This window comes from Falco cherrug, chromosome 11 (genome assembly GCF_023634085.1).
Source record: "Falco cherrug isolate bFalChe1 chromosome 11, bFalChe1.pri, whole genome shotgun sequence".
Lineage (NCBI taxonomy): Eukaryota > Metazoa > Chordata > Aves > Falconiformes > Falconidae > Falco > Falco cherrug.
This window is the reverse complement of record NC_073707.1, coordinates 19,288,447-19,310,626: the sequence shown is the minus strand read 5'-3', so window position 1 is coordinate 19,310,626 and position 22,180 is coordinate 19,288,447. Positions and strand designations below refer to the sequence as shown.

The 22,180-nt window shown below is 46.8% G+C and overlaps 2 protein-coding genes across 2 annotated transcripts in view; one reads left to right on the top strand and one right to left on the bottom strand.

Annotated features, from left to right (window-relative positions):
- LOC102048041 (D-beta-hydroxybutyrate dehydrogenase, mitochondrial-like) overlaps nt 1–4,832 on the bottom strand; it is an 18,327-nt gene extending 13,495 nt beyond the window's left edge. The window contains 2 exon segments of the mRNA XM_055723352.1: nt 797–907; nt 4,695–4,832. Coding sequence (XP_055579327.1) covers nt 797–907; nt 4,695–4,814 — 231 coding nt within the window. The 5' untranslated portion in view covers nt 4,815–4,832.
- On the top strand, nt 4,817–22,180 carry BDH1 (3-hydroxybutyrate dehydrogenase 1). Its single transcript, XM_055723351.1, has 7 exons — nt 4,817–4,953; nt 6,103–6,234; nt 9,882–9,954; nt 11,650–11,760; nt 17,086–17,227; nt 18,787–18,939; nt 20,333–22,180. Exons 2-7 carry the CDS (start codon nt 6,152–6,154, stop codon nt 20,800–20,802), a joined length of 1,032 nt encoding a protein of 343 aa, XP_055579326.1. The 5' UTR covers nt 4,817–4,953; nt 6,103–6,151; the 3' UTR covers nt 20,803–22,180.

Here is a 22,180-nt window from a genome sequence, read left to right as displayed (position 1 = left end):
CTTCAAGTGGAGAAGAAGTGAGTATGAACTGATTTTGAACAATTCGGGTCAGAAATTACATGAACTTTGACTATCATAACAGCAAAAAAGCATAGTAAGTGTAAAACCCGAGCTGAGATGGAAGTGAAGCTGCCCAAGTTATAAAAAAGACTGGGATGATGGGTCTGCAACCCCTTCTGATACAGTGTACCTAAAGTGATCTCTTACAACAAGTGATACCATCTGCCAAACACAGGTGACAGGATGAGACCTACAGACACCAGAAAGGTATGAGAAATTTGTTTATTCAGCTATCCAGAAACCGAATAGCTCCTACAGAAGCTATAGAAGCACAGTTAGAAGACATTTTGGAAACAGAACCTGAACAAGGCAGGGGAATCTACTTGGAGAGATGAGTTTGAGAAGAGCATCCTCAAAGGAAAGTTACAGAACAAACAACAGCAACAGAGATGCCAGGGAACACAGAAAGCCATAGTTCCATTGCAATCTTGGACTATCATATTTATTGAGTGTGTTGCCATATTGTTGAAAGGCTTCCAGCAGTAAATAGTGCCCTACTGTGCAAGCCACTGGACAGCCACGCAGCTGACAGACAACCCCTGCCCTAAAGAGCTCAAAATTACAGGAATGGCAAGATGCAACAGGCAGATGAAGCAATGGAAGATGTAACGATCCCTGCCCACTGCATTTCTCTCAGGTCTTGGACAAGGGTACAGTGGCTGCAGATGAAGATGCTTTCACTTGAAAAGCATTTTTCTCCTATCAGAGAAGAATTTTGATCAATATTACTACTCACCATGAGCAAGCATCCAGCAAAAACAGTAAATCCCTTCGCATGAAGCTGTTTTGCCAAAGCATGTCCAAAACCTTTGTCGCAACCTGTTACGAGCACCGCCTTCCCTTCAGCCTGTGTGGGGAAAGACAGAAATATGGTTATCATCAGATATTGCAATGCTGCAAGCACCACCAGCAACATAGCACAGGAGCAGCTTGCAGCCCTGCAGCCAGGGCCACCCAGTGTTTAGGAGATACAATTCCAGCTGCAAGTCACAGCGGCCACGTACCTAGCTGCACACTAACCTGGCCACAGCCTAAACCCAGCAATTCCAGCGGAGCTTCTGCTGGGTCAACCAGTGTAAGTAAACAAGGCGGCAAGATTCCTGCCTAGAAACACAACCAGCTCCCAGCTAGTGTGAAACTAAATTTATTCAGTTGCTGCTCTGCAGCTATTTGTGTTGCCTTGATACCTGGAGTAGAACAGTAACTTTCTTTCAAGTATCAGCGACCAAAGCAGAACAGAAACATTTCAGAAGAAGTTAGTGATTTACCAGCTCATAGGCATTGTAAGAGCAGCATAAAAAACATCCAAATGATAGTATGTCACTTGCTTGAACTGTACAGCAGCTCCTTTAACTGCAGAGTGACTACTGTGCTCCCCACCTACTCCCACTCCATGCAGTACTTTCCATGCTGTATTTTAGCATGTGGGAATGTGACTACAGGTTAGGGTTTCCTTCTGAAACACTGCAGTCTTAACAGGAACAATTTATCAAATCCTACAGTTCTGTCCTACATTATTGTTATATTTTGACTGATGGATAAATACAGAGAAAAGATTTGACACTCCATCTGGTATGACGCAATGGGCTTATGATAGATCTGAAAACAGAATCACAAATCCTGAAGAGAAGCCTGTAGCAAAACATTGCCCATTCACCCTCTTTTCTTTGTTTGAAAGCCATCTCCTCACCACAGCTGTGAAGCAATGAACTCCTAATGCTTCACCCAACTAGCAGGCACTCAGCTGCAGTGCTACACATTGCTCCAAACCCAAACCACATCCATAAGGCAATAATATGATATGGTAATAAAGATCCAGAGAACGCAATAAGGAAGTGAGATCACTTCCACCTCTGTGGAGGTGTCTGCAATATACCCTGTTACTATATTAAAAACAGCTGGAATATGAACACCTGTATTTTATTCTACTTACATAGGAATTGCACTGGCTCATTCAGCCACTTTTTCAGACATAAATGGGGCAATCACCAGTGTTCTCTGATCTCATTTTGCTGACATTCATGGTAGTGAAGTAGCAATAAGGAATAATTGCAGGGTGATAGCAATCAGAGAGTTACTGCACAAACTCAAGATAAGCCTAAGCAGAGAGCAATATACAAATAAGCTACACCCTATCCCATAACTCGTATTGAGTTTATTGCTTTCAAAGGGGAATCATGATCTGAAGTTGAAATGAGAACTGATCAAAAGTCTATCTTACAATCACCCACATTAACACCAGTTCCTTCACTCAAATTGCACCCAGCTACAGGGTAGCTCTGGTAAGGCTCTGAAGGTAGCTACAGCTAGACAAAACATGAGCAAGAATTAAATATACAATGCTCAATCCTAATTTAATTTACAACAATACAACTCCCAGAGAGATAACGATCAAGTCAGATCACAGAATTTGCCAAGGTTACCTCCCACAATAATTCAGCAAGCTAGCCCACAGAAAAGAAAGGATTTGACTTTTTTCTCTGCCTCCCCTCCCTAGACCCTTTGCCTCTGAATCCTGGAGACAAAGAACTTCCCAAAAGAGCAGAAGCTGTGCAGGAAATAAGGAGCTGCAATCAATTCCAAAATCCAACCTTCAACCATCATTAGCTCCTTCATCTGCTGATCTGATAAGGACAGAGCTCAGCTGCCAGAAAAAAAAAGCAATTTGCTGGGCTGCGTTAATGTGTGCATCTAATTTTAGCTCTCAACAGCTGTTTTGTTTTCTCTGGTTAAAAGAAAAAAACAGAAACAACAAATCAGACCACCAAGATGTAGACAGTAAGGAGGAGGTTTACAAATCCTCTCAGCTGTCTATAATAGGGAGAAAAGTGAGGAACAACTTACAATGTAAGAAAGTTCCTGTGATTATTTGTTAATTATTTGCCATTATCCTAATTTCTATAACAAAACATGTGATTACAGCAGCATGGTTCATAATAGACTGAGGCCCCAGCAGCACTAATGAACATTTAAAGACCCCAGGGGTGTAACAGATCTTACATCTGTAGCTTCCCCTTTGTGCCATGCCTGATGGGCAGACAGCTCCCAGGGATGAGAGCAGGAAGGCAACCCCATGCCCAGCCAAAAAGATCCTATGCCCCAAAAAACTCTGAACATGGAAAACCCCAGTCACCCTTATAGTTTGAATGTCCCCAGATAAGGCCTAATGGGTCTCGTTCCCAGAGTTTGATAAGGTCAGTCTGCAGCTCACCATTGGATACAGTGCTGAGACAGGCGGCGAGGACTAGCTATCACCTCTCTAGCAGGCATCACAGTGCCCGTAATCAGCATTCTGAGGAGCTTCAGGTGCCAACGGTCACACAGTGCTCTCAGGAAATACTGCACAGGAGACGGCACTCGTGTACAGTGCTGCCAGGGCACCCGGGACCTGCGAAGACTGCAGAATAACTTCTTGTACTGGAGGTGCTGCTGCGGCATCTGGGCAGGGCAGCGCTGCCTGTATCCTCACTGTGTGACCCACAGCACCGTAACACACGCTTCACAGCTTAGCCCCAGCGAGGCAGCTGGATTTTAACCTGCTGCCAGCTCAGCTGCACAAGCCTCACTAGCTTTTTCTACTAGGATATGATTGCTTTATCAAATAGCAGAACTTATTTTACTCATGCAGGTGATCTATCAAAATTATACACATTTATTGCAAAAGAAGCTAAGGAAAGGGAAGCTACCTTTTTTGCCTGTCTCTCTGGACAACACAGAACCTGCCCTGCCTGCCCAGTATCTTTTACTGTGTCACTTGTTTTCTGGATCCCGCTCCATTTTATACCCTCCCCTGACCATCTGCTTGCTATCAAACAGATTAATTCACAGATGAGAGCAGATGTGCAGTAAACTTCACTTGATCCCCTTCGCTAGAGCCAGGAAGTTGAGATTTTCAATCCCAGGAAAAGAAATTGAAAATATTCACTAACGGGAAGGTATTTTCTCAGGTGGGACAGGGATGGGGAACATCAGAGGGGCAGGGTGGATGGAGAAAGACTGAAGTGGGGGGTTGCAAAGAGGCCAAAGCTGTTATCTTGCGGTCTCAGAGGGGCTGGACTGAGCTGGAGGCCCAGGAGCAACATCATGTTCACTTGCAGCTTCTTCCCCCTTGCTGCAAAGCTGTCTGGGGCGTAAGCAAGAGCTGTGTTAGCTCCAATTCAGTGAAAGAACCCCGGACATTTTGTGTTATTTTGTGTTCTTTCTTAAAAGCATATAAAAGAGATTGATTATGCAATTCTGCCCCAATCACAGGACTTTTTTTTTTTTCTCCCTTATGCACATTTCCAGGTTTAGAGTGCTGGAACACAATCCACGCACCCACTGTCTCGTGAATCCCGTGAGGCAAAGCGGGGTTCCGCGGCGGCGGGCCCGGCAGCCCGCTGCCACACCGGGGCCGTGCCCGGCTCGGCACTTGGCCTCCGTGGCAGCGCCCGCGCGAGCACCCACCAGCCCGGCCGCCCCGCCGGGCAGCGCCGCCCGCTACTGCCGCAGCCCCGGCCCGCTGAGCCTGCGGCCGGCGGCACAGGCGGGCCGGGAGGCGCGGCGCCATCTTGGGCCCCGGGGCAGCCTCCGCCGGCCGCCCCCCGGCGAGCCCCAGCAGGGGCCGAAGCCCGGCCCCTCACCGCGGTACTCACGGGCAGGGCGCGGCGGGCCCGCCGCGGCAGCAGCAGCAGGAGGAGGCGGCGGCCCAGGCACCGCCCGCCGCCCGCCAGCAGCAGCGCGGCGCCCAGCAGCAGCAGCGCGGCGCCCCGCATGGCCGCAGCCTATCGCCGCCGCCGCCCGCGCCCGCCCCGGCCCAGCCCCCGGCCCGCCCCCCGCCGCACCCCGGCTGCCGGGGCACCGGCCCAGCCTCATTCAAACGGCGGCAGCGCCAGGCGGGCCCGGCGGCTCCAGGTAACGCGCGGGCGGCTCCCTTCCGCCGCCCCGGGGCCTCCGCGGGAGGGGGGCGGCCGGATGGGGAGGGTCGCGGCGGCAGCGGCAGGCTGGGCTGTGGCTGCCGGGCCGCCGGGTGACCTTGCCCGCCCGGGAGGGGGACACGCGATGGGGCAGGGTTGGCCGCGGCGGGGGGCGCCGGCATCTTCCCCCTGCATCCCGCCCCGCTCACCGCGCCGAGCGCCGTGAGCCCGCGGCAGCCGCGCCCCCGCCTGGGGCAGGGCCGGGCCGCCCCCCGCGGTGTGACCCGCAAAACGTGGCGTGGGCAGCGGCCGGGCGCGCCGAGTCGGTGAAACCCCCCGGATTCCTGGCGCGTACCGCCGGCGGCCAGCGCTGCGGAGCCCGGGCCGCCAGCTCGGGCCTCCCCGCCGCCCTCCGTGCGGTGATCCCGGCGGTTTCAGCCGGGGCCTGTTCCCCGCAGGCGCCGCCGCGCCCGGGCCTGGCGCACACAGCCTGGCGGACAGGCACCGGCTTTACGCTGCTATTAAGAAGGCTGCAATTGAAGCCTCATTAGTTTTTTGTGTGCTGGATTGCCTTTATCCAAGATAAATACGACCGAAGCTAACTTTCTCAGCTTAACTCTCGTTCTTCAGCTTTTTTCACCCCGTAGTGAGTTTAATGGTGATTCCCTGTGCGTAGTCCGGTGTCGGCAGCCACTTAATTACAAATAAATATGTTTTTAATCACGTGGCCTGTAGGAGCTGTAAAGCCCAGGGATTGTTTTGGAAACGTGTAGCATAACATCACCCATGACTTCAAGTGAACTACGTGAAATAATTTTAAAGTAAAACAGAACTTCAAGTAATGTATTTCATCTAAGTACCTTAATTTTTAGCTGTTGCAGAGAATATAGGTAAAGATGCATTAAAGAAGGAGAGATTTAAATTTCCTTTAAATGCCTCCCAGCTTGTCAGTTTACTTATAATCTTTTTCCTTATTTAAAAGCATTTTGGGATGGTTGAAGGTTGAGCTCTTTATCTCCAGTGTGAGGGACTGCAAGGGGGAAAGATGAGTTCCTTTGGACTTTATTTTCTTGTTGAAATACATCAAGTCAGCATGACTTACGAAATAATTGAGCAACTAAAACAGAGGTGCTATGTTGTATTGCAGAGTTAAAGGAGAACAGTCTTGCTGTTGGTAGAGCGTGTTAATTGAAAGCATGTTGGCTACCAAGCTGTCCCGGCCTCTCCTGAACTTCTCTGTGAAAGCCCTGAATTTCAAGGGCCCACGGAATGGCTTCAGGTAAGTAACTTGGTGGAGAAGGAGTGAGGTCTTACACTGAGGGCTCATTTGATTTCAGTGGGACAGTTTATTTACAGAATCTCAAGATGGCTGAGGTAGGAAGGGACCTCTGGAGGTCGTCTGGTCTAACATCCCTGCTCAAGCAGAGCCTCCTAGAGCTGGTTGCCCAGGACTCTGTCCAGACAGCTTTTGAATAGCTCCAGGGATGGCGACTCCACAACCTGCCTGGGCAGTCTGTGCCAGTGCTCAGTCATTGAGCTGAGCACAGAGGAGATGGACTCTCTGCGCAAGGAGGGGTTGGCAACTTTTTTTTTTTTTTTTTACACTTGGACAATTATCTCCAGTCAAAAGGGGGTTGAGTAAAGCATTAATTCAGTGTCAAGCAAGGATTTATTCCTGAATATCAGCAAGTAGACTTCGTTGCAGTACAAGAAACTGTCATATGTTTCTATCCTTTCATTAAAGAGGCAATGAATCACATGAAATGAGAAAGTTGAGAGGGAGGGTTTTAGTGAGAAATGGAGGTGGGCTGAGTAATGAAGCTAGGTTTTTTTGCTGAACATGAACAGAAAATTTCCTGTCTAATTCAAATTCCTAGCTCTGAAAAAATACCTTTTATATTGATATATGATGAGAACCCTACTAGCCCAAACTTGGAACCAGTTGAGGGCTTTCACTGGCTTTGCTTTAGAGCAGGGTTCCCGAACAGTGGTGCGTGAACAGCTGTTTAAAAGTGGCTTAGAGCCCGCTAAGTGAGATCTGCCACCTCCAGTGTTGTTCTACTGCTGTTGATAGTGGTGTCCATCACCATCAAGGATGGCTCCCATGACAGGCAGTTGTAGAGACTGAAGATAACCAAGCTGTTAAAGATTTCTTATGCAAACAGCTGTAGACCTTTTATCTCCTGTTTACTCCACACACACCAGCAACTAAGTACCATGCACACTAAGTACCTCTGTCTCACCTGGTTCCTGCCCTGCCCTGCCGATGGGATGAGGAGGAGGGCTGGAAAAAAGGTTAACCCCGTGGGTTGAGATGAGAACAGTTTAATAATGGAAATAATAATAATAATAAAACATAATCATAATGAAAAGGGAGACAACAAAGAGAGAAATAAAACCCAAGAAAGCCAAGTGATGCACAATACATTTGCTTACCACCGACTGATGCCCAGCCAGTCCCTGAGCAGCGATCAGCCCCTCCCAGCCAACTCCCCCTGGTTTATATGCTGAGCATGACATTCTATGGTATGGAATATCCCTCTGGCTAGTTCAGGTCAGCTGTCCTGGCTGTGCTCCCTCCTGGCTTCTTGTGCACCTTCCTTGTTGGCAGAGCATGGGAAACTGAAAAGTCCTTGACTTCAAGTAAGCCCTACTTAATGCACTGATGTTTTAGCTGTTGCTATTAACATATTCTCACAGTAAATCCAAAACCACAGCACTGTACCAGCTACTAGGAAGAAAATTAACTCCATCCCTGCCAAAACCAGGAGAACACCAGAGCTGCACTGGCAGGAATCTGCTGTGGCCTTAAGTATACAAATGATTTATTTATTAACTTAAGAAAAAAAAATTCAACATATTCTTTTTTTTCTTCTTTTGTTTTGTGTGTTTGTGCTTTGTGCATCTTGTACTCGGCGCAAGAATGTGTTGTATTTTTTGAAGCACCCACAAGCTGCTAAACCTTGAATGGAAATCCAACTGTTCATCTGAAAGACAGTGTTGTCACTATACCAGTATCTGAATGCATTGAAGTAGCATTTATATACTTGGTTCTTCAAGCTGAGGACTGCCTTTTTTGGTGTAACTGAACAAAACCAAATGCATGGTTATAAGCACAGATTCAGTTCAAGGACCATTTGTGCATTTAAAAAGTCTCAGTTGCGGTCTCTAGAATTCAGTCATGCAGAATGACAAAAGTGGCTTGTGGTACATTAGTGTACTGGGCAGGGGCTAACATCGCATACGCTTCGTAGCTGTTTCCTCTGATGGCATTCCTGCTGATCAGCAGCCAGCATCTATTTTATGCCCTTGCCTTCAGGTCAAGGTAGGTAGAATGTCAAGTACTTATTCTGTAGAGGTTATTGTGAATGGAGTGCAGCAAATCTGTTCTGCAGTGAAATAACATGACCAGATATGACACTGAAAAATAAAACCCAAGTTCTTGCAGCTAAAAAATGTTATGAACATTTCTGGGCACTGTGCGGCACACTAAGAAGCTTATTGTTGAGGTAAAAGTTCCAAGCCAGGGTTGCAGGTCAGTGGTGTTAACACAGACTTTTCCTGCGGACTGACTTTTGCAGCAGTTAAATTAGCAGCTATTTCAGGAGCAGATTGGGCTTGTGACACTCAAAGTTAGAAAAAGAGCTAAACTGTTGCAGGAAGGTGAGTGGATACTGTTAGCTGAATATAAATCTGCTCCTTTCCCATCTGGTTGAAAGCCTCTGCCCTAGCAGACCCTTTTTTTAGCCTTGTTTTCCCAAGACTCAGAGGCCGGAGTGTCTGCAGATTGCTGTTCAGTGTAGCACAGGTCACCCTGGGAGTGCCTGGGATGTCTGAGCAGGAGATAATTGTGAATGATTATGCAAATTTACTTAGAAGAGCAGCCTGGAAGATTAGCTGTGCTGAAGGATAGATGTTGTTAGAGGAGGCAAAGGGTAGGGGAAGGCCAGAAGGCTCTGGGAGGGCAATGCAAAAAAAATGCCCAAAGCAAAAATGAAAAAGCTGATATAGTCCAGAGAGGTGGCTGTCGAGGCCAGAGGCTAGGGTCCTGAGGTCGCACTGGTGTGTTGTCTAGGCCCAGTCTTTGTGAATGATGACAAGACCTAAGACAGCATGATGCTACTGGTAGCATAGCTTTTCTAAATAGAATCTCGCTCCCTGGAAGGCATTGTTGCTTTGCTGTGGTCTGTCTTTGTAAGCACTTACATCAGTGTTTACATAAACCACAAGGTTTACCTTCCTGGGAGTCAGACATACTATGCCAAGGAGCTTCAGATGTGCATGGCAGGTATTGCTCAAAGACACAGTGTCTCAAACAGTTGCAAAGGGGGGATATAAAATCTATGAGTATCTAGTGGATAGACACTGCAGAGTAAGAAGCGTCACCCAAGATGATGGAAAGGTGGAGCTGTGTGTAAAAGCACTGAGACAGACCCAAGCAAATTCAACCTGAGGCTGGATATCAGAGACAATGCCACAGCAGAATACTTTCATCAGACAAAAGAATAACTTCCCATACCCCAGCTATGTGCGACTCTTAAGTGAGTGTTGTTGCTGTTGGAAATAGAAACACCATACTGCCTGTACAAGTGTATACCACCACTTGTGGGTGGCGGGAGCTCTGTGCCAGACCAGGAGCTATTTTAGAATTCTTGGTAATATCCAGACAGCTTCTGCAGCTGGCAATAGCACTAAGGTCTTCAGAGAAACAAATGTTTCATACTGTAGGAAACACATAGGCTCAGACTTAGGAGAACTGTAGACTGGATTCTGTCATCTCAATTGACAATCTACATCATGTACATAGGCAACACTACATTAAGTGATGTGTAATTTTCATGTGTGTGCTGCAGCACCAGGATATGGATAAGTTATTCCATGCCTGATTTTTCTGGTTGTTTTTTTTTTTTTTTTTTTTTTTAACAGGCCAGTGCAAAGATTTTGCTTCCCTCTCTTGTCCCCATATGACAGCCGCTCTTATGCAAGTGAAGTTGATCAGGTGAGTGTGATTGTGACTTCCAGGAACTAGTTCTGCTAAGCTGGGGTTTTAAAATCCATGAAGCCTGGTGACCAAATTTGTCTTTCCAGTTTGCCAGAAAGACTCTGAGCTGGACCTCTTGAACATACTCCACATTCTTTCCTAGCATAGAGCTTCCATTGACGTAGCACAGTACATGCTGCTAAGGATGGAAATAAACAATCAGACTACTGGGTTTTTTCTATTTTTGGAACTCACACAGCAGATGAAATCTTCCACCTTAGAGTGGAGGGAATTTGCATGACAAAATCTTAATAAAGCACTCTTGTGTGGAGTATGGTTGTGTAAAGAGATGTAAATAAACCATAAGTCCTCATCTCTTGATCTGGAGAGTAGTCCTCTTTAACAGCCCTCTGCTTGAAGGTGCTAGCTGGCCAGGAAAGGTGCCAGGCAAAGGGAAGATGGATGTTTTGCCCTCTTGTCTGTCTTGTGGCACAGTACTCAGCACCGTGACAGTACTAGAGCATGTATATCTAGCTCTGTAACCCTAGGACAGCGTCTCAGAGTAATTTAGATATGGCCCTTGCATTCCTGCTGGGCTTCCAGTGTGACCCTGATCAGTCCCTGTGTATGCTGGAGAAAAACCAAATTTCTAGTTTGTCAGATAAGTTGGAATGAATTGTAAGTAATTACCTAATCCCACCCACAGCAGCACCCTGCTGCATCTGTACTTGTTGCTGCCGGACTGTTTGATACACCAGGCAGTTTTTAAACATGTCACTTAACTGCTGCCTGCGTTTGGGTTAGAAGAAGGGGTCTGAAGAAGGAAGTAGGTATACTTCTATTTAAGTTGTAAGTTGGAAAAATAAGACAACCAAAAAACAAAGACTGATGACCAACTGGTCTTAATTTCAAATATTAAGCCCACTTAATTCTGCTTAGCTTTTAAAACTCGTTACTGGAGGGTTTATGTGCTAGAGAGAAAGATGAGCAAGCAGTCAGTGAGGTTGTCCCATATCCTTTCTTCAATCAGACGATCTTCATCATGTTTTCCTGCCTGCTTTGAACGTGTAGGAGTGTTGCAACACAAACACCAGTAGGCTGCAATAAGGCTTTACCGTTGGTCAGATGCTACGGTCTGTGCTGGACCACCTTCCTCCAGAGACCAGACCACCCTGCTCTTCCTCTTTGCCTCGCTGCCCACCCCCTTGGGGCTATTTAACTACTTAGCAGAACGAGCTACAGCTGCATATCATCCATGTCAATCAACCCACTGCCTCTGAGGCGAGGCCACAGCTGCATGTTATCAATGCTAATCAACCCACTGCCTTCATTCCTTTACGTAGGAACAGTTCCTACTGAAAGGAAAAAATGTCTTGGGAACTCTCTGATGTATTTTCAGATTTTAGGATTTTTGTGAACTGCTGGATAATGGTGGTTTGATTGGTCACTTTTCCTTGGGAGCTTGTTGCCTGAGGTGCTGAACTTCTCTTTGTGCTGGGAGGACAGTGCTCCTGCCTCACTGGAGTGAAGTCTGTATGAAACCTTCATTTCTTGTCTTCAGGAGGCACTGGGTGGCAGTAGCTGGCAACGAGTGTACAGAACGTCCCTGGAACGGGCTGCTCCCGGCCAAGGACATGGTTTTGTTCTGTGCACTGCAAATCACTGATTTCAAATACTCTATTTCAGTGCATTTTGTTCTGTTTTGTTTTGCAGATTGGCAGCAGAGCTGTGCTTATAACAGGTTGTGACTCAGGGTTTGGATTTGCCTTGGCCAAGCACCTGCATGCCAAAGGCTTCGTTGTTTATGCTGGCTGCCTGCAAAAGGTAGGGAAAACAAAAACTCTATTCTTCACCTGTGGCACGTGTGCAGACATGTAGCAAATCCAGTCTTCCTTCTTTACTTTGCACACCTTTCTGCCGAGGAGTGGGAAGGCGGTTGGTAGCCCAAAGGGAAAGACACGGGTTCTTGAATTTTATAGAACATAACCTGGTCTAGACCAGAACCGGCACTAAATGGTATCTAGGCAGGTTCTTATCTGCATCATAATGTTGAGGTTTGTTCCATATCTGATGGACTGGAACCCAAATCTAATTTTATGTGCTTATTCATAAGCAAGTTTTGGGATCAGGTTGAGTCTGGACCTCTGGCCCTGCTCTTAGACTGTATATATTTATGCAAGGTTTATTTTGATTAATTGTGACATACAGCAAGCTACCAGTGATATTTATAGCATGTGGTAGGAGTGTATTTTTCTATATTTATGAGTATAGCCATGCCTCAGTGTGTATTGAGGGTCTTCTGAAACTGCTGTGAAGGTGGTAAGAGCTCCCCTAGTGCGAATACGAGCAGAATCAGGCCACAAATAGCTTAGTGATGCAGTCTTGGTGCACTCTCCAGGGGCGTTCTGTACAGCAATCAGAGATGCCTGGCCACGGAGAATAGGAGAGGGCTTTAGCTTCTCTCTCTTTATGAAGCATTGCGTTTTCTTAACTGCGTGGCCATTTCCCAACAGAAACAACAGAAACTTCTTGGGATATCCTGGGATGGGTCAGTTATTTTGATCCTTATCTTTTAGCTCACTCATCAAGATGCATAAATGCATCTTGAATAGATATATTATTTAAAGAGAATTTGCCAGGTGTTTTTTAATGTTATCAATACTCGTTCTGCTATCAATTTTTCCATTATGATGAAGTTTTGCTTAAATTACTAGTTTCTTTCTGCTGCTTTTTTTTTCAAGAGAGAAGTTTGTGTTTCGCTAACTCTGTCCGTTGTGGTTTCAGCTTTGGATCAAGGGTTTTTTTGTTAACCTGGGCTCCCTCTACAGGCTTCACAGCAGAACAAGACACAAACTGCTGCTTTTCAGAAGGTGTCAAGAGAGGGTAGATGAGTACTTTTTTGGCAGATGTTTCTACTCAGCTTTTGTAACTGAAGATCAACATTAGAGAATATAAGAATGCTGCAGACTTAAAAACCACTGTTTAGAATAATAGCCTGTCTCTGTGTTGACAGGAACAAAAAATTTCAGAGCTGCAAAGTTACTTCTGGGTTTCACTTCCTCTCTCTGAGCTGCCAGAAAGACCTGATTTTCAGTAAACATGTCTTTAACTGTCACTGAAACCTCCCTTCCATTTTGGTGTCTTCAGTACTCATTCTACTGAATGCATCTTAGTGCAAAATCTTGGCCTCTGACAATTTTAGCATAAACTGACATGCAGCAACATGCCAAGACTTTTAGGCTTTCATCAATATTTATTTTCTTGCCAAAAAATCAGCAGAAAGCTTTGCTATATAACTGTGTAATTAAATACTGGTTCTTTAGCTGAACTCACATCCCATGTTCCCAAATCTGTGTGACACTGGCAAGACTGGTAACAGCTGTTGTCATCACAAAACCACCATAAAATGCCAAAGCTCCTTAGTTAACAGGTTGGCTGATGTGTCTTCAGGCCATATACTTTATGTAGAACTGCTTTGTAGAACTAAAACAAGTCCAGAAGACTGAGCTGGTTTTTCATTGTGCCACAGGTTTCACTAGCAAAACCATAATCGGAATTCTGCTCAGAGTGTACTTATTGCTGTACTGATTTTAGGGGCAGAAAAAGCCTGGTGTGTTTTTAGATGCTAGGTAGAAGTGGAGGCAGAAATAAGAAGTATCATCTTTAGCTTGGGTATGTTTGACCTAGCCCTGACAGAGACGAAATGACTATGAAACTTGGGTGTTATTTTCATGCGACTGTTTTTCACAGCACACCTGCACATCGGAAGGATACTCCAGCTTGGGGAGCCATTGTGACCTCAGGATATACACTGTTCTTAGGAACATTACATCCTTAATGCAGATTAAAAGTGTGTGCAGTGCTGACTCCTCATCAGGAAAAGTTTCCTAGAGTGGCCAGATCCTGAGCGCCTGATTGTATTTTTACTGAAGGAAACCTGAGAGGTGCTTAGAGTCACAGCTGAGGAGAGCCCAAGGATGGTTCTGTGCTAACAGTGTGCTGTTTCACAGTTTCATCCTAACATTTTCACTGGCAAATATATTCATGTGAGAGTTGTGTTGATGCTTCATTGCCAAAAGACAGCAGTAGACTGGATCCGGTGAACGATCACGCTGCAGCTGTCTTATTTTTATCTCTCTGGTTAATAGCTGGAGGAGCCAGCTGACACGAGATGAAGAAGGTATTTTTCCATCAGTATCCGTTACCAGCAGACATATGTGATGCTTGTCACGGCTGTCAGGAGTGTCGTGGAACCCCTGTTTGCTTTGCTTTGTGTGCTTAGGCCTGTTGTGGTTGGCAGGGGGATGAGAAGGCAGAGGTTATCTGAGCAAGCCAGCATGCAGGTCAGTTACCGTAGGCCTCAATTGTATGAATTGTATTTTGATTTTTTTGTAGTAGAGAACAAAACAAATCTGTCTAACTGGTGAAAATTATTTTGGATATTTAAATAGCCAAAAATACGTAATTAAGTGAAATGCATTTTCTTTCAGTTTTTGGACTCAAATTTGGCTGACTGCTTGGCATCAATGCAAAGCTAATACTGTACAGATTGCTTAACAAGAGCGCTCAGAGCCACAGGGTGTTACGTAGCACTTCAGGGGCACACTGATAAAGATATAAGCTGAAGCACATGAGCCCCAGAGGACAACCATGGAAAGCGGAAAATGAGGCAGTGGTGTGCTTTTTCAATATGCAGTAGTTGGGTCCTCTTATCCTCTTGCCGTGGGGATAGTGGACCCTGGGGTGTAGCTTGAGAAGGTCCTTCCATTGCTGCGTATGGGCCTGGGGGTTGTGGGACAGGCAGCGTCCTGTGCCAGGAGAGCATGACACAATCCTAAGGTGCCTGACTTAAGTACACCCATCTGCCTTTTCTGAAGAGCCAAGGGAATGACCCTGCAGGTCCGGGTGAATGCCTCGAGTCCAACACTTGGCCAGGATCCCAGCCCCAAGGGTCCCTGTCCAAGCTCTCAGCTAGCTGCACGTGGCTGGGAGGCCAGGAGGGATGTTGACTTGCTGAGCCAACCGTGTAAGGGAGGAAGAAGTGGATGCTGTGATGGTCCCAGTAGAGCTTATGGGGCCTCTGAGGCTGGTGTGTTGCTGCGGCCCAGAGATTTTTTTTTTAGCACCTTGCAGACCTGGGGTCAGGGAAGGAAGCTCCTTGGCTTTATTGTTCTTCCTCTTCCCATTAGCTATACCTGCTGTTTTCAAGGGACTTGCATGCTTGCATTTGCTGATTCCCTGTTGGCATTCAGTGCTTTGCCATGCACACTGCCTGTGGCACCACAGCGCTTTTGAGTGAGCGGGAAACTTAGCACACAACTTTTATTTTCAATCGCCATAAAACCAAACACCACTAAGCTATGCATGGGACTTTTAACTGCTCCATTTTGTATGCAGCATGCTTCCGTGTGAAGAGAGTGCAGTAGATGCCTTCTCTTTAGGACAGGCACTAACTGGTATTAGCAGTCTGTGGTGGAATAAGGAAGGGTGGAAAAGAAGACAGAGCAGGCATCAGGTACTTAAGTTAGTGAGCTGTCTGTAAGTGCAGTGGATAAGCCCAGGAATGAGAAGAGCCAGGAGGAGGGTTTTTTGGAAGACAAGTGGCACAAAGATGGGGACGTATGGGTACCCTCATGCGGTCTCTAAAGCATGGTGTCTGAAGGGAATTCTTGCTCAGGGGGGCAAATGAGCAGCCTCGGTTCAGACTGCAGAGATGAACATCATCTTGTTGACAACTGACTGCTGGCAGTCTCTGACGGGGAGCACCTGTGGCTTGAGGTGTTTAGGACAATCTAATGTCATTCAACAGTCAGGAAACAGCCCTGCTGTGAAGAACTGGCCTGTTCCAGGTCAGAGGAAAAAAAGTGTGTGTGTTCAAAAAAGCCTCATCTGCCAGGAGTGAAGAGCACTCCAGTTTTTGCCAGCTGATGCTGACACAGTAAGTGGAGCTACCTGGAGGGTTGAGTGTTGGGGAGAGAAGAGCTGAGCAGCCGTCAGATGATCCCGTGGGACACGGTCCGTGTCTAGCCTGTTAACGGGGGGTAAAAGACTTCCAGTGAGGGATGATGTTGAGGGGACAGAGGAAGTTTCTTACAGTAGAGAATGTTCCCCAAAGGTGATTTTTCAGAGCTAGACCTCACCGTCCTCTACAAAAGTACCCTGGAGTGGCGAGCACAGTCCAGTAGCTTACAACCATGGCAGCACTTCAGGGGTGATCCCAAACTCACGGTAATGTCCCATGTCTGTGTCACGGAAGCACCATAGCCAGGCTCCCTGGCTGTGATGGGACTAGCTCTGGGCATGGCAGCCTTGTTCACAGCATCTGGCCCATGTGAAAGGTATCTCAGGGGTTTGCTGCAGTTAACCGGATGGGATGTGAGTGGGTGTGTATATACTGGGGGAATCTTGTTCTGAGGTGGAAAAAAAGGAGAAGAGATAGAAAATGGGAGAGAGAAGAATCTCATGGGGCGAGGCAGAGAAGAGAGCAAGATGCTGGAAAAGAAGCTGGGCAGAATTGATAGCAGGCAAGGTGGACAGGCACTTGATGATGGGACTCTGTAGGAGTCCCTTGGAGGCAGAAGGTAGGTTTCCATGCAGTGGGAGCTGTGTGTATTGATCAGCTGAAGGGAGAGAGCAGTAGGCAGGTAGTCCCTCCTCTAGGACCGTCACTCCCAGAGCTGGCAGTGTGACTGAGAAACACGTGCAACATACATGTGCAGCCACTCACCGGCTGTTCTATACCGTACCTCCACCAAGCTATTTGCTGTGCCACATACGCAAGCCAAAGTGAGGATGGCAGCACATTCCCACCACTGTGGCAGTGGGTCATAGCTTCATCTCAGGAGCTTGTACTGGGCAGGGGTTGCCTTGCTGGGGCAGATCCAGCTTTGGCTGCTTTCTTGGTGGCTGAAGCAGTTTGTACCAGCTGAGTCGGCGGCAGGTCTCGTAGTCAGATGGAGATGCTCAAGGAATGGTGTTCTGCAGGAGCAGCCCTGTCTGTTCCTCTTCCTCTTAGAACTGCAGGACTGTCCTGATTATTCTGTGACTGCCCTGTGCACTCTGTTTTGCTTGATTTGATGGTTGCTATGCATTTGATATTCTAAACAAGTTCTTTGGCTGGATTCAAACCAGTGCTTTCCTTCCCTCCAGGACACGGGAGGTGGTGGTTCCAAGGATCTGGACAACATGAACAGTGATCGAATGAGAACTGTCCAGCTTAATGTCTGTGACAGCAAAGAAGTGGACCGAGCAGTGGAGCACGTGAATAACAGCCTGGAGGACCCAGAGAAAGGTAGGTGCATGCAGAAGTTTCTAAGGACTTCGGTGGCAGAAGCTCCCTCAGCTGGGCTCTGAGAGCCTTTTCAGGGCATATTTCAAAAGCTGAGCATGTGATTGAAGGCCACAAAGCTTTGAGAAGCAGCAGTGCAGAGCAAATGGCCTGTTAAATGTTGTGCAGTATCAGAAGGCAGCTTCCCACTTAAGATGGCATCTACAAAGAAAACTGCTTTTTTCTCTGCTAGCTGCTATAGGGACATGAGCAGAAATCAGGGTGGTTCAAGGCCCTGGGATTAGCACTTTATTCCTGTGACCTGAAGTTGGTAGTGACTCTCTTTATGTTGTAAAACCTGCCCTGAGGATCGGGGATTAGCAATGGCAATGTCTCCCCCAAGCTTTCAAAAGGCAAAGGAATGGAGAGGTTTTCCAGAGGATTTCCCACGAAGCCAGCCGTGTCGTTAATGCCATTGCAGATATTACCATACAACTTTCAGAGTTCAGGGGGTTGCTGTAACTGACTTTCTTGGCCTGCCTACCTCATGCTGCTGAGGTGATGACAGCAGATTCTGCTCCAGTACTGTGAAAATCCCAGTTGCTCGTGCACTCTTGAAACTTTTCCACCCTTTGGTGAGCTACATTTTTCCCCTTCAGAACATCCACACTTCAGCACATGAAGGTTATTTAAAAGCAGAACAATCAGTAATGTTTTATTTTGGATTTTGCATAAACCTATTTCTTTTTCTTTATATATAATTTTTATGTAAGGATCTTCTATATAAATTGAGTTTTCTAGCCCTGTATTCTCAAGCATAGGCCAGGATGAAGTTGCCTTTTCTGGGCTGCTTCTGAGAATGCAGATCTGGACAAGTCAGTCAACAGATTAAGAGTGAATTTTTCTAAACAGCAGAGCGAAGCCATCCCAGATGTTTTTTAGTCTGTTTCCTGTGCAATTAGAATATTATATAAAGTGAATTAATTTAATTCCAAATTCCTTTTTTATCTTTTTCATTTCCAAATGAGTTGGTAGCTTTGCTTGTTGCCATCTTGGTGGCAGCAGAATAAAAGGGAGAGGCCGTGGCATGAATGCCCAGCCATGTCTACCCGTGCCCACATCCCGATTGTCAGCATTGCAGACATTCTAGTTCTTGTGGCGACACAAGGGACTGTACTTTGAAAGAATTACTCTTTTGTTTCTTACAGTGCCTCTCCTATTCTTATTATTTGCATTTAGGGATTATATGTCGCTTCTTTTAAAATATTACAACGGACAAAAAGAAAATGGGAAGGAGAACAGCTTAGACAAGGCTGAAGTTCTCTGCTGGCTCAGAACATCCTGGGAAGCCTTATTCATGGTATTTTGTGGTTGCAGTGTTGGGCAGTACAGGCAGACCCTGACGGCGGTTATATTTGCTCAGGAGACTGAAGTTCACTCTGGACTCTCTTCTGTCTGGCTTCCATCATTACAAGTTGTAATGAAAAGGTTGTGTGGTTCAGTAATGTATTAGCAAGGTCTTTTCCAAGCTGCTCTCATTAGTCTCACAGAGGGAAAGCTTTCTGCTTGATTTTGTTTTCTAGGGCTCTGGGGGCTGGTTAACAATGCTGGGATCTCCACATTTGGGGAAGTAGAGTTCACCAGCATGGACACCTACATGGAGGTAGCTGAAGTGAACCTGTGGGGGACCGTGCGAACCACCAAGGCTTTTCTCCCGCTCATCCGGAGGTCAAAGGGTGAGTGATCTCCTCTTGACTGGCACTCCCTGGAGCAGGTCCCTGTGTCTTGTTCTGTTAGAGGCCAAAAGGTCTGTTCTGCTTCTCTCCTCACCATTGGCCACCTTCATACCTTTGCAGACGGGATGTGACCCACAGCATACACACAAATGACAGATTTCCTAACTGCTCTGGGTTACACAGCAAGGCAGCAGTCCTGAAAACCGGTTATTATTTCTCTTTCCCATCTGTACTGCCTTCTCCTGCAGCATCCCACTGAAGATCTAATCTGTCATGCCTTCTTTTACCTGTTCAGAAGCTGCAGCTCACCACAAATTCCAGTGCCAGGAGCAATCTTTCCCTCTATACAAAAACCAGCTGTGGCAGTGCTGGCAGGGTGGGCAGCAGCATGCACTATGACATATTTCTTCCAGGGAAGTTGTCAGCCGTGTGTTGTGTTACTTCGGGAGTTTGTAACTTACAGGAGGTGGGGTTTGTACAGCAAAGGAATGCAGACCTCGAGCTTGCACAGGTCTTGGCATAAAGGAGCAAAAGCTTTCCTGTACTGGGGCCAACTACCTGACTAAATGAGAGTGGTTTTTACTGTTGAGGCATCCACAGAGATAACAATGTTGTTCTGTGCTGTGTGTGGCCCAGAGAGCATTTCTTCCACCATGTAAGGGTAGCCACTTCTGTGGCCAGAGTTGCTCTTTCTAGTGCAACTTGGCAGTGAGCACTGATAGAAAGTGCAGAGAGCTGCAACCTGTGATTAGGCTGCAGCATCCCCACTCTCTTACCAGCATTCTCCCCAGCCAATATGTATGGCTTCTGGAGAGCAGAAAGACCCCAGCTCTGTCCCTGGAGCTATAATCCAGCTGTCACACAGAAAAGCGTGCAGTGCACTTAGACTGCTCTGCCCCTTAGTGGTACAGGAGCAATCTGTTCCCTTTCAAGAGGCAGACACTAAAAGCCACCATTGGGCTCCTGGATTTTCTGCCTTTGACTTGCAAATAAAGAAGCTCAGCCTTGGTGCTAGAGGCTTTCTTTGCTGCTGCTTCTTCTTGTCTGGGCTCAGCCCTGATTGCTGCCGAGCAATCCTGTTTCCCACCATGCAGGCTCTGTCCAGCCTCTTCCATGTTTCCCGCAGCACTGAGCTTTGTGTGTCACCATGTGCCTGTTCCTTCAGGTATTATGAGCCGGGGAGCACAAGCAATGGGCTTGTTCTCCCACCTGAAGGCCGTTGCATAGGACAGCGGTGCTCAGGTGAGCCGCGGGCAGATCTGCCAGGCAGCCCTTCCAGATGTGCAGTGGGCGGGCGGCTGCATGTTCAGGAATCTGTTGGGTGGTGCGTGTCAGGTATCTGCTCTGGATGAGGTGCCACCGCTGAGCTGTGCTTTGCCTGGCCTGTGCCTAGGTCGTGTGGTGAACATCAGCAGCATGATGGGTCGGATGGGCAGTCCTGCCCGGTCACCGTACTGCATCACCAAGTTTGGCGTGGAAGCCTTCTCTGACTGCCTGCGGTATGAAATGCAGCCCCAGGGCGTGATGGTCAGCATCGTGGAGCCTGGCAACTTCATAGCTGCCACCAACTTGTACAGCCCCGAGCGAATCAAAGCCATAGCTGACAAAATGTGGGATGAGCTCCCTGAGATAGTGCGCAAAGACTATGGCAGGAAGTACTTTGATGAGCAGGTCAGCAAGATGGAGACGTACTGCAACAGCGGCTCGACAGATACCTCGCCGGTCATCGAAAGTGTCACCCATGCGCTCACCTCCACGACCCCCTACACCCGCTACCACCCCATGGATTACTACTGGTGGCTGCGCATGCAGATCATGACGCACATGCCCGCTGCCATTTCAGATCGGCTCTATGTTTATTGAGGCCTCACACTCCCAGGCTACCCAGGTGGGAAATTTGTTTTAAAGAGAGCATCGTACACACTTCCCATTAGTCCTTTTTAAATTTTTCTAACCTCAATTCATAGTACTGTATTTTAGCTCTAAAGGGTTCATTTAAACATCTGACATAACCTAAAGGGCAGTAATCTGCAGGGGGTGCTTCATGGGCAGGAATACGTTATGTTTGTGCAGGAACGTTGATTCTTTGCTATTTATTTCATGTAATCCTTTTTTGGTTTTTTCACCTCAAATACCAGTTATAATAATTATTTAAACTACAATTGCTCTGAAATGTTTTCAGAATAATTTCTGCTGATGGCTGAGCACAGTCTTCACAATTCCTGCCTAGGATGCAGCCTTCACACCATAAGAGTCCCTCCATGCTGTAGCAGCAAACTGCTGCCTCCTCGTGACAGAGCGTCCAACAGGCTTTTCTAGGCCTGGTTACAGTAGCCCAAGCCAGAGCAGAAACTATTTTGATTTGGGGATCAGAACTCAAAATGCTCGAGATGCTGAAACTGAGCAACTGACCCTGTCCCTTTGTCTCTTTGAACTATGCTGATGAAACCTTAGAGAAAAGGAACCAGTCTGCTTTTTTTGCATGCTTTCTTGCAAAGGAGTTCAATGATCCAGGGACTCAATCCTGCAGACCTTTCCCACAGGAATTTCTTATTCATATGAGCATTCCCATGAGTGTGAGCAGCTTTACGCACAGGACTGCAGGCGTCAGGATTGGCCTGTAGTAACATTTCTCTTCCACAGTAATTGCACATCAACTCCAGACGTAGTTTGGAGAAGAGTTTCACTCCAGCTCCTATAATTTGTGAGGATCACTGCTGAGTAGAGGGAAGCAAAGAGGGTTATAGTCACATCAGTGAATGTTATTTTTACCAGGGACCTCAGTTACACTGAAGTATTTGTACGGCGTCTTGCACAGAGGGGCCTTAACCCTGACCAGGGTCTCTAGGCAGAATTGTGGTGCAGGTGATGATAACAATAGTAACTTTCATTGAAGGATTCACTGAGCTGAAATGCATCTAACGACACAAATCTAACAATGTCCATAACAATAAAGTTAACTTCAAGAGCAGTTTAATTTCCGTGATGGTTGTTTACATGTCTGAGAAACATTTGTTTTGTACTGTAAGAAAAGAAAAGGAAAAAAAAAAAAAAAAAGAGCCTTTCATGGGGAATGCAGAAGGAGTTACTTTTTTTAAGCTTGAAAGGCAAAAATAAAAAGTAATTAAAATAACCATTGTTAGTGAAGTTAAAAAGAAGGGATCTCATGTGCTCTAGTAACATACCGTGACGTGATCAAACTCCTTTGGCTTAATAAATGTATACGTGAATGGTAACAAAA

Coding starts and splice junctions, on each gene's coding strand:
- BDH1 (XM_055723351.1), top strand. CDS start 6,152: ATGTTGGCTACCAAGCTGTCCCGGCCTCTCCTGAACTTCTCTGTGAAA. Junction 17,228..18,786: donor CCTGGAGGACCCAGAGAAAG/GTAGGTGCATGC, acceptor TTTGTTTTCTAG/GGCTCTGGGGGCTGGTTAAC. Junction 18,940..20,332: donor GCTCATCCGGAGGTCAAAGG/GTGAGTGATCTC, acceptor GCCTGTGCCTAG/GTCGTGTGGTGAACATCAGC.